Genomic DNA, 11,443 nt, shown 5'->3' on the forward strand with positions numbered 1-11,443 from the left:
GGCAGTCCCAGGTTGTGTTGAAGGGGCTGCAGGTCCCGGAGGACCGACAGTAACAAGAAGCAGCGATCCAGGGCAGCCGCCGCAGCCTGTCCGTACGGGCACACCGGGGTGGGCGGCGCGGCTGGCACAGGGACCCGCTGCGCCCCGCTGAGCGCCCCTCGGCCTCTCCTGTCTCCCCAGGCCTGGAGTCCCTCCGTGACAGCGCCCACTCCACCCCGGTGCGCTCGGCTTCCCACGGCGACGCCCTGGCGGGCCCGGGCCGGAGCGGCCGCGCCGAGAGCAGCGAGCGGGTGGCCGTGATCGCCGACGAGAGCTACAGCCCCGCGGACAGCGTGCTGCCCACGCCCGTGGCCGAGCACAGCCTGGAGCTGATGCTGCTGTCCCGCCAGGCCAACGGCGCCCCGTGCAGCATCGAGGAGGAGAAGGAGTCGGAGGCGGGCACGCCGGCGGCCGAGGCGGAGGGCGAGCTGCGGGCGCTGTGCCCGGGCGGCACAGGCCTGGGGCCGGCACAGGCCCAACAGGTGAATAAGTTTCTTTTAAGTGTCCTCCGTTTGCTCCTTGTGACAGTTGGACTCCTCTTTGTTTTGCTCCTCCTCCTGATCGTCCTTACCGAGTCCGACCTTGACACTGCCTTTTTCCGCGATATCCGCCAGACCCCAGAGTTCGAGCAGTTCCATTACCAATACTTTTGTCCCCTCAGGCGATGGTTTGCCTGCAAGCTCCGCGCCGTGCTAAGCCTGCTCATTGACACCTGAAGGCAGGAGCCACCGCGGGGCCCGGACCTGCCGCCGGCACTCACTAACCCTCCCCTCCCGCCCCAGACCCGGCCGAGGCGGCGGCTTTCCGGGAGGAAGAGGAGGGTGGGCGCAGCCCCCGGAGCCCCCTCCTCCCCGTGCTCCCAGCCCCGGAGCCCGCACAGCTCCTCCCGTCCCCGATCCCACGCACACCACTGGGGAAGCACCGAGCAGAGGGGAATTCCTCGCTCCGCCACGCCGGCCGGGCTGGCGGGGCCGTCCCGCAGGAGCTTTAGCAATGGTGCTACTGAGGTTTCATTAACACTCGTGTACTGTTACGGTATCGAATCCGCACTGTGCCCGCCGCCCGCCCTCCACGAACCGCTTGGCAGAGCCCTCCCTGCCCACCGGAGCCTCCTCGGGGTGCGCAGCTCTCGGGACGCCCCGGTGCCCTCCTCCGGTGCCCTCCTCCGGTGCCCTCCTCCCGCAGCGCAGCCATCGGAGCCCTCGCCCTGCTGCGGTCTCGGCCCTTCGCCACTTTCTTAAGCCTTGAAGCATCGGTGCTCCCGAGGCCAGGGGAGCACAGAAGCCAGGGGACGCCGGGCACGCGTGGCCAAACCCGGCATGGAGCTGTAGTGACTGTGCCAGATTTATTGGGATGACCTTTACCCTCCGCCAGTTGTACCTGTTTTGTAAAAAAAAACCAAGCAAAAAGAACAAAAAAAACCAAAAAACAAACAAACAAAAAAGAGAGACATTTCAAGGTCTATTTTAACAAGGAAATGCTATTTTGTTATCAAATCTAATCCAGTCTTTTTTTACTTTACGGATGGGGTGACCGTGGGTGCCGGTACCAAGCGGTTCCCAGTGAGTGATGGTTTAAGAGTAAACAACGGGAACCCAAGGCCAGCTGAGCCCTGCTGGGTTTGGGACAGAGAAGGAGCTCTGATTTTGGGACTCTTCGCAAGAGGACGTGTTCAGAAGCGCAGGTGATACTGAAGAAGCCAACGGACACCTTCAGCCCCAACCGTCGTTGAGTGCAAGTCAATAAACCCAACTCATTGTGATGACCCCCGGACTGTTGGTCACCAGGAGCAGCAGCCCATCCACAGGGAGCAATAACAGCCAGTTCTGGTTAGCTCGGGGTGACAAGTTGGACATATCAGAAAAAAAAAAAAAAAAAAAAAAAAAAAAAAAGGTGAAAACAGCTGAGTAAGTTTAATTTCATCTCAGGGAGAGATTCTTCTGTAAGCTGGGGCCATAACTGCAGTTTTACAAAGCCTGATGCCCGTGTTGTCTTTGAGCACCACCACCCACGGCCAGGTGACGTCGGGCCACACAGGCTCCTTGTCACCGCACCACGGGGAGAGGTCCTGTCAGGGGACACGGTCCCCTGCCCCGCTCACGGCACGGCCCGAGGAGGGCTGCGGTCCAGCCCCGGCTCCAGAGCAAGGCAGGAGCCCTCGGGAAGGCTCCAGGAGGCGGAGGAGCGATTTTTTTACATGATAATCCTGTTTTATGCAACATAGCAGAATTAACTCTTAGTGTAGTGTTCCTACCTCAGCCCATAGCGCTGATGTTTCTATGCAGTTGTGCTCGTCCCGACGCTGACATTTTTCACCCTGGGTTAACGCTGCAGTGTCGTCCCTCCTCCTCCTCCTCCTGCTCTCCTCACTGCAATGTTCTGTGTGACGTGTGACAGCACAGCCCGTCCCGCGCTCCATCCTCTTCGGACACGTCCTGGAGCCCCCAGCTGGGCCCTTCACCTTGGCTTTCCTCGGGTGACGCTCCGTGCCAGCCCCAGGTCACCTCTGCCGTTGTCACCCAGGGTTTTACTGCAGAACCACGGGAATTGGTGATTTTCCGTTGTACCGTCTGTCCCAGATCCTGTCGTGTTTCAGGCCCTGTTAGTTTTACCCGTCTTTCTATCAAAATGTTGTTTCCATAGGTTCTGAGATCAGAAACCCATGAATCTCGTCCTAGCGTACTGAATCTTTCAGCAGTAGACAGTAAAATACCTGAAAATGTGAATTTCTTAGTTTTCATAAAGAAAACCTAGAGATTAACCTTTCATGTGCCAAATACTGTAAGTTACATCTTTTTTTCCTTCAAAATGTACCTTTTTCTACATATCCAATACCTTAGTTAGCATAAAATCATTGGTGCCATGAAAAGTATTTTTAAATTTAAATAAATATTTAAATATCATGGAAAGCGGAGTCGGGATGAGCTTTGTTCTGTTATTCTATTTTTCTTATGAAAACAGCTCAAACTGTGAGAAATCTGATCTTTTAGCAGCTTCCTACTGGAGTGAGAGTTCCAGAGCTGCAGGTGAGTCCCTTGCACTCCAGGAGCACAATTTTACAAATGCACCTGGGAGTTTTGGGCCCCTCACCACAAGGAAGGCACTGAGGGGCTGGAGCCCCAGGAGTGGCTGAGGGAGCTGGGGCTACAGGATTGCTTTTAATTCCATGGAAGATATAGGTGCCAAAAGTAGTTACACTATTTATTTTAAGACTTTCAAAGTACATTTCTGTCCTGAGAAACAACAGTCAGCTTCAGAACTGCTTAATACAAATAAACAAAGTCAGTGCAGAAAGGTAAAAAATAAAGATTTAAGGCACTTCTACTTGAACACGTGGAGGCGGCCACTGGAGTTGCCTCCCGCCAGGATGTTCTGGCTGGGGTGGACGACGTTGATGGAGCACACGGAGCCGAGGCAGTCCACGTTGCAGAAGGAGTGCAGCAACTTCCCGGTGTCCTGGAAGACCTCGATGCGCCTGGGCTGTGCCATGCTGCCCACCAGGAAGCAGTGCTCCTGTTTGGGGTCCCAGATGGCCCTGAAGCGGGTCAGCCAGCGGCCTGTGTTGTTGTTGTGCCTGCAGGGGAAGAGGAACGTTCCTCCTTGTGAATCCAGCATTTTCAATCATCATTTATGTCCCATCTGCTCCCTTGCCTTCTAAACCTTCAGCACTCACACTGCAGTGCTCAGAGCCCTGCAGTGGATCCCTGTCCTGGGATGGGCAGGATGGGCCAAGAACAGAATGGTTTGGGCTGGGAGAGGCCTTAGAGATGGTCCAGTGCCACCCCTGTCATGGCAGGGACACCTCCCACTGTCCCAGGGTGCTCCCAGCCCTGTGCAGCCTGGCCTGGGACATTCCAGGGATCCAGGGGCAGCCACAGCTGCTCTGGGCACTCTCAGAGAAAACAATTCCTTCCCAAGATCCCATCTCACCCTGCCCTCTGGCACTGGGCAGCCATTCCCTGTATCTGTCCCTCCAGACCCCAGGAGCAGCCCCTGGCCCAGGTGCACTGTCCTTACCTGATGGAGCTGAGCGATGTGACAGTGGATGACAAGGACGAGGTGTCGTAGACCCTGGGCACAGAAGAGCACATTAACACCGTGAAGCTGTGCTATGAAGCCAGCCCTTCCCTCACACAGAGCACCAGCTCCTGCGGCCAGGGGTGTGGGACGCAGGGAGCAGCACACACACCCAGCCTGGAACTGCAGCCCACCCTGGCTGGCAGCTCCGGAGCCAGCCCAGCATCTCACCTGCTCCTCCACCCCTGTGAACCAGCCCCTCAGAGAATAAACTGCCCAGACCACACACAGAATCAGGCAATCATCCAAACTACAGTCACAAAGCAACCAGGAGAAAAAGAACCTCTAACACAAGCAACTCACAGCAACTTAAATTATGAAATGGTAGGCTATTTACAGAAGAGCTGAGATCATCATTATTTCAAGTACCAGCTACAAACAAATTTCGTTTCTGAGCATTTTGTTTTTGTGTTCACCAGCCAGGTTTTGGCTGGCTGTTTCTGTGGGTTTTGATTTTGTTTGTTTTTTAAAGATTAACAGTACCGGTACATTTTTTCTTTTAAATATCCTGAGGGAATATGAGAATTAGGAAAAAAACAGCCCAACCAAAAAAATCATTAAGAACTACATAAAAAATGTTAATGCAAGTAAATATTTATCATTTTTTTAAAGTGATAAAGACACAAGGTGCTTGATGATGGGTCATGTGGAGAAGTAATAATAATAATAATAATGATGATGATGATGGTGATGATGATGATGATGACAACAAACCACCCAAACAGTTGGCATTTTCCATGAGGATTCTTCCTTCCACAGCCTTACCTCAGCCGGTCATCAGCACACACTGTCACCACCCTGTTGCCAGTGACAGGTGAGAAATAGGCTGAGGCCACACTCTTGGAGTGGCCTGTCAGAGAGCTCAGGGGGTTGTTCTCCTTGGTGTTCCGAAGGTACCGAACATCAAAAACACAAACGTCCCTGCAACAGGTACCACAAACACTTCAGTAATTACCCTTCATTCACCAAAAAAGTCCAGAGCACAGCAGGCTGTGTGGGAGCTGGTTCAGAGCTTCAATATCCACTCAAATGGTAGCTCTGAGGGATTTTGGGAGCACCAAAACCACCCCAACCAGCCCTCCATACAGTCCCTCTGTGCCAAAGCCCACCAAGGCCCATCTGTCCCCATTTGGTCTGGGAAATCAAACCAAATCCCACCTTAAATCCTGCTAAGGACTGAAAACTTGTTTTCTAAGAGGACCGAGACAGCTGTGACTGTAAATCGAGGCTGAGAAACTCCTCAGCCCCAGCTCTCCCCAGCACAGAGACCACTGAAAAACCAGCCTGTTCAGTCTGGGCTACGTACACGGAGCCAGCAGCCAGGAAATACTGTTTTTTCACGGGGTGCACATGGACTGTCCGTGTCCTCCTGAAGCCAATGTCCACAGTGAGCTCCGAGGACACCCCCGGCGTCCGTCTGTCCACAACAGCCACGGGCCCGGCCCACTGACTCACTATGGCAGTGCTGGCATTCTCTTCCAGGAAGTCAAAGCAGGACAAGTCTTCCTCACCCCTGAAGATCTGAGCCCAGGGAAAGTTAAATATCACCAGAACTAAAGGAAACAGGCAGTTGTTTTAACACCCAAACGCTCCCTGGGCTATGGGTTTCACCCTTTCCCTCTTTAATTCACTAAAAACCATGCTGCCCATGCGAGAGCTTCACCCAGCTGTGCAGGTAACCCTTCTGTGAAACAAGGATGCTTTCCACAGGGGAAATCATTAGGAGATAATTAACCATCCAAACCAGACCAGCAACAGCACACTCCAAATTCCCTGTCACCTCTGTGTTCCAGCAATCAAAGGGCTGTTGGCCTTGAGCACACACTGAGTGAGGATTAAGGATATCTTTCCCTTACCCAGTGCTCCAGAAACTTTTAATCATGTGCGGAAATGTAAACTTGGAAACTGGGAGAACCAAGGCTGTCACCGGGTTTGGGTGAGTAGGAAACATCTCCCTATTTATGTGACGTTAATTAAATGTTGAACATATCCTTGTGGAACTAGAACCTGAACCTTCCTGCTAATAAAACAACCAAATACTGAGTTGGTACAAGGAGACTAAACCCTCCCAGCAGTGCCTCACCTCATCAAAGACAGCCCTGGTGACATCGCCACAGCGCAGAGTGTCATTGCTGAGGGACAGCAGGTGAGCAGGGTTGCAGGGAGAGAAGTGCATGCAGCTGACATGGAAGTTGTGGGGGATGAAGATGTGGGCTCCCTCCTCAGTCCCGCCGCTCTGCAAAATGACAGATCCCACAGACACAGGTGCTGATCACTGCAGTTATTTCTGTTAATGGCTACAACTCTTAAGGCCAAATCTCTGTCTTTTGAATGTTTTTTGGAGGAAGCAGAGGGTGCTAGGTGCGAGGAGACAACAGCACAGGTGATATGGACAGTGAGACTGCTTCTGGTCCCTAATGATGGAAAGCTGCAACTTCCTGCTGCGATCAGTGCCACTGCAGCCACCAGCCCTGGACCTGGAGAGCAGCACCTGGCTCATTGTCACCCACACTGCTGGAGTCTGCTACCACATCAAAATACAGACACACCGGGTTACTGAGAGCTCAGGCTGAGTTAGTGACACGAATTCCATGAACTCAAGATCTCCCGTGTCTTCTCTTCTAAGTTTTGCATCATTTTGTTATTTTAAAAGAAACTGAACAGGTCATTTTGGACCAAGTTCTGGCTCATCCCACAAAGATTCTGCTTTCAAACTTCAGAAAAATAAAAGGGAGAGCAAAAGGGAGAGCTGTTCTGGCAACTCTAAATCTGACAGTCACTCTTGACAACCATCTGGTATTATCCCTAAGAATGGAAAAAACCTAAAACACTCTCATGAGCCTGACAAAATGCCAGCCCAGGCTGTGCCCCTGAACCACACACCTGTCGAGATGAGGAGCACATCAAGCACTCACCACATTCCAGAGGCCAACGTGCCCCAGGGTGTCTCCAGCTGCCACAAGGATGGTGCTTTCGGAAGGGTGGATGGCCATGGAGACCACCCGGGATTTCACCACCTTCCTGATGTTCTCCTCGCTCAGCACCATGCTGCTCAGGCTCTCCTGGTACCTGGAAAACCAAAATGACAACCATCACCAAAAGGTTCATTCGGGAAGGAAGGGGGGCCACACAACCCCCAGTTTTGGCCGCTGTTTTCACATTACCTCTTTATGTCAGGTGTGCCCCGCTCAGCAACATCAGCTTTCAGCTACAGACAGAGAGATCTAATGAAAATCAGAGCTCAAGTGAAATTACATAGTCCAAAACCAACAAATAAAACGTAATACCTCACTTATCCTCATCCACGTGCTCAGTAAAGCCTCTGTCTGTTTACTGCTCTCCACCTGATACTCTGGAACCATGGGCAAAGGTCCGACTGGAACCCGAGGCTGGGAGGACATTGGCAATGTTTGTAACTCAAACCATCTAAACCACAAACAAGGTGAATTGGTACTTTTCCCACACCAGACATTCTGAGAACACGCCTACCATAGGACAGGAAATAAACAGTAAAAACAGAAGGTGATATCACAACTAAAAAGAGAAAGCGAATTTCACTGGCAGCGCAGACCAACTGCCTCCCTGGGTTTCTTCCTCTCCTGATACTCCAGCGAGGCCTTTACTACAGATTCAAATCTATTCTACACCTCCACGGAAGACTTAAATTCCCATCTGTCAGAACAACATGCCTTTTACTTGTTGCTCCATCACTACTTCAAAGAGATGCTAAATATTACCCAGGAAAATAAAACCAGCTCAGAAGTTACAGCAAAATAAAAACCAGAGTAATAAATGTTTGGATTCAAGGCTGCTCAGCCCCATGGATGTGGAACGTTCTACCTCAGGACCCTTCTGTGGATCCCCAACTGCAGCATGCCATCAGCCTGGGCTCGTGGCGAGACCCTGGCACCTGCTCAGGTGACAGAACTGACCCCTCCTTCCTGTCCCTGTGTCACAGCTCCCAAACGCCGCAGTGCCATGCCCAGTGCCACCCACCAGTGTCACCAGCAGTGGCTTTAGGAAGCTGCTGCGCACCCACCCCTCCTGCAGCCCTTCCCCATCTCACATATTCCTTTGCTTCTGCCTGGGCAAACGTGTCCAGCAACGGAATGTCCAGCGGAGGCTCCACCCGGAGCAGGCGCATGGATCGCCGCGGGGCCGGCTCATCCTCCACCTTTTTAGGCTTGGCCCTGAACAACGAGAGCACCTCAGTCACCGAGCAGAGTCCCCGTGTTTAGGGACAGCCCAAGGCACAGCTGACTGACACCAGCCCCTCCTGGCCCTGCAGGGATGGGCAGCTTTTCCACCCGTGACACTGAGGAACAAAACCAGGAGCGCTCTGCAGGGCACACGCGGCTGCCACCGCTGTCTCCCTGTGACACATCCCTTGGCAGCTCTCCTCACCCATTATCCACCCAGCCATTCCCACCTCCTCCCATCACACAGCTTACTCTTTCTTTGGGCTTCAGCTCGACCTGGCACGGTTTTGGCACAGCCAGTGTCTTCTCCTCCACACTTACTGGTCACCCTCTCCCTTGCACCTTGGTCACACCCTCCTTTTTTTCCCTTCACCTTTTCCCAACATTTGTTTTCCTCCCACAATGAAGAATTGAGGATATAAATCTCATTTGCTGTTACTGTACCTTTTAGTGACCCGAGATTGCCTTTTAGTGGTAAGTTGGTTAAGCCTTGCAGCTGACTTAAAAGAGAAAAAAAGAGATTAATTATAGCTAATGAGCATAAAGAATTAACCTGTATAAAATACAATTATCTCAAGTCAGTGATGAACTTACTGCAATTATTTATAATAATAAGAAAGAAACTGTGGTTGCCCCATCCCTCTAAGTGTTCCAGGCCAGGCTGGATGGGGCTTGGAGCACCCTAGTCTATGCAAGGTGTCCCTGCCCATGGCAGGAGGTGGAATGAGAGGGGCTTTAAGGTCCTTTCCAAACATTCCAGGATGCTGTGATTTCATGGCTTTCCTCATACACAGCTGCCCCAATGAGGAAAGGGTTTCACACCAGGAGAGACAACAGTGCAATTATGACACTTGGAAAGAGCATTTTGATGCTATTTAGACCAAATACAAACCTCATGCAGCTTTAGAGCAGCAAAGAATTTAGCATTTTCTGTGATGTTCTTTAGCCTTTTCCTTTCATAGGCTGATAGGTGGGAGTATCCATCCTACAGAATGAAAAGACAGTCACTCTCCATCATACAGTCACATGGCTGCAAGAGTGGTCCCAGGCTCAGGAAAGTGAGTCTCTGAACTGTTTAAATTATTTTTAAGTGATTTGATATATTTGTAACAAATGTAAGACCATACAAATTGGGGTGCTCATGTATCAACAACAGAATCAGTCCATACAGGTCCAGTTTGCTTTATAAAACTTACTCTGGCATTAACTATATGAAGAGAACTGTATCAAAATTTTTAATAATGAAAGCAATAATGAAGAGACTGAATAAAGAATTTAAAACTTCAGTGAAAGGGTAAAATTAAGTGGGACACTGCAGCCAGAGGTTAAAAAGGGGGTTATAAAACTTAGTTACAGAAGAAGAACACTTAAAAGGCTAACTTCTGTACAGATAACCGGGGGCCGGGTACTCACCGGAGCCGCGTCTCCCCCGTCACTGACATCGCTGTCCGCATCCCGCAGCCCGTCCTGGCCGCGGGCAGCCGAGCTGGGCCCGGGCGGGGAGCCGGGAGGGGCTCTGGGGCCGCTCCGGGGCTCCGGGCACGGCCTCTTGCCGGCCGGGGAGCGGGCACTCAGCAGCCGCTTCTGGGGCAGCGGCGTCAGCACCACCCGCAGCTGCCGGGCCAGCCCCGGGGCCGCGCTCGGCCGGAGCTCGGCGGGGCCCGCCGGGAGGGACCCCGGCGGGGGAGAACGGGGCTGGGAAGGGCCGGCCTGGGGCAAATCCTGAGGGGGAGAACGGGGCTCGGAAGGGCCGGCCTGGGGCGACTCCTGCGGGGGAGAACGGGGCTGGGAAGGGCCGGCCTGGGGCGACTCCTGCGGGGGTGAAGGGAGCTCGGAAGGGCCGGACTCCTGCGGAGGAGAACAGGGCTGGGAAGGGCCAGCCTGGGGCAAATCCTGCGGGGCAGAACGGGGCTGGGAAGGGCCAGCCTGGGGCAAATCCTGAGGGGGTGAACGGGGCTGGGAAAGGCCGGACTCCTGCGGGGGAGAACGGGGCTCCGAAGCGCCAGCCTGGGGCGACTCCTGCGAGGGTGAACGGGGCCCGGAGGGGCCCGTCTGGAGCGACTCCTGCGGGGGTGAACGAGACCCGGCGGGGCCCGGCGAGGAGGATTCCTGATGGGGTGAACGGGGCTCGGCAGAGTCCGGCGAGGAGCGCTCCTGCGGGGACGAGCGGGAGTCGCCGGGGCCCAGCGAGGAATCCTGATGGGGCGAACAGGAGTCGGCGGGGCCCGGCGAGGAGCGCTCCTGCGGGGATGAACAGGAGTCGGCGGGACCCGCGGCCGGACGCCCGGCACCGCCGGGCCCTGAACCCGGCCCTCCCCGCTGCTCACCCCCCGCGGTTTCTCCCCTCACAGCCGTCGTGCCCCCTCTCCTGCCAGCCCCCGCTCCCCTCCCGGCTCTCCGTGCCCGCCCTCCCCGCGGCCCCGCACCTGCAGCTGCTGCCGGCGCTGCGCCGCCGGCTCCCCGGGCAGCGGCGGCCCGGGCTGGGACAGCGCCATGGCGCGCGCGGGGCGGAGCGGCGCTTCCCGCCCGCGCAGCGGCGGCGCGGCGGGCCCGCCCTCAGCGCCCTCAGCGCCCTCAGCGCCCTGAGCGGCTGCGCTGCCGCGGGGCACGGCGGCCGGTGCCGCGGAATTCCTGCCCGCAGGCGTGAGGCACCGGCACAGCCCGCCCACAGCAGCTGCGGCTGCCGCTGGACGTGCCCGAGGCCCGGCTGGAGGGGGCTCGGAGCAGCCTGGCGTGGTGAAAGGTGTCCCGGCCCTGGCAGGGATGAGCTTTAGGGTCCCTCCCAAGCCCAGCCGTGCGGACTCGGTGCCCAGGAGCAGCGGATGGAATCCTGGCTCCGGGCACGCAGGGGGAGGGCTCGTCCTGCCCTGCCCTGCCCTGCCCTGCCCGGGGCACAGCCGCCCTCACACCGACACCGCCGTGCCCGGGCCACGGGCAGCTCCCAGCACGGACACGATCTCGGTTCAGAAAGAAAACAGCAGCTAAGTGAAAAAAAGCACACCCAGGGCACGGTTAGACGCTCCCAGTCCCAGGCTGTGGGGAATCAAATAGGAAAGTTAAAAACATTTATTTTCCTTCCCAGCCTGCTCTTTGCAGAGAAGCAGCCCTGCTCCCAGCGCTGCAGCACT

The 11,443-nt window shown here is 54.9% G+C and overlaps 2 protein-coding genes across 3 annotated transcripts in view; one reads left to right on the forward strand and one right to left on the reverse strand.

Annotated features, from left to right (window-relative positions):
• The window catches only part of FRMD5 (FERM domain containing 5), a 49,088-nt gene extending 46,138 nt beyond the window's left edge, over positions 1-2,950 (forward strand). Inside the window, exons 14-15 of one of the 2 annotated variants that reach the window (XM_041718333.2) lie at positions 181-521; positions 701-2,950. In XM_041718333.2, coding sequence (XP_041574267.1) covers positions 181-521; positions 701-748 — 389 coding nt within the window. In that variant the 3' untranslated portion in view covers positions 749-2,950. Of the gene's footprint in view, positions 1-180 lie in introns of both variants that reach the window. The other variant, XM_030281014.4, reaches the window with a different exon arrangement.
• A 265-nt stretch (positions 2,951-3,215) lies between these two features.
• On the reverse strand, positions 3,216-10,860 carry WDR76 (WD repeat domain 76). The gene is made up of 13 exons (XM_030281012.4): positions 10,742-10,860; positions 9,729-10,556; positions 9,208-9,300; positions 8,760-8,815; positions 8,183-8,306; positions 7,404-7,505; positions 7,281-7,324; positions 7,032-7,185; positions 6,200-6,352; positions 5,423-5,637; positions 4,882-5,037; positions 4,057-4,110; positions 3,216-3,613 (listed from the first exon to the last, which is right to left on the reverse strand). Exons 1-13 carry the CDS (start codon positions 10,808-10,810, stop codon positions 3,361-3,363), a joined length of 2,301 nt encoding a protein of 766 aa, XP_030136872.4. The 5' UTR covers positions 10,811-10,860; the 3' UTR covers positions 3,216-3,360.
• Between the last annotated feature and the right edge of the window lie 583 nt (positions 10,861-11,443).

Source organism: Taeniopygia guttata, chromosome 10, assembly GCF_048771995.1.
Source record: "Taeniopygia guttata chromosome 10, bTaeGut7.mat, whole genome shotgun sequence".
NCBI classification, from domain to species: Eukaryota; Metazoa; Chordata; class Aves; order Passeriformes; family Estrildidae; genus Taeniopygia; species Taeniopygia guttata.

Excerpts from the sequence above, each read along its gene's own strand:
- WDR76 (XM_030281012.4), bottom strand. The coding sequence starts at position 10,810 with ATGGCGCTGTCCCAGCCCGGGCCGCCGCTGCCCGGGGAGCCGGCGGCG. Across the intron at positions 7,506-8,182 it reads AGGCAGAAGCAAAGGAATAT|CCTCGGGTTCCAGTCGGACC; the intron begins GTGAGATGGGGA and ends ATGTCCTCCCAG. Across the intron at positions 5,038-5,422 it reads TTCCTGGCTGCTGGCTCCGT|GGACGTTTGTGTTTTTGATG; the intron begins GTACGTAGCCCA and ends TACCTGTTGCAG.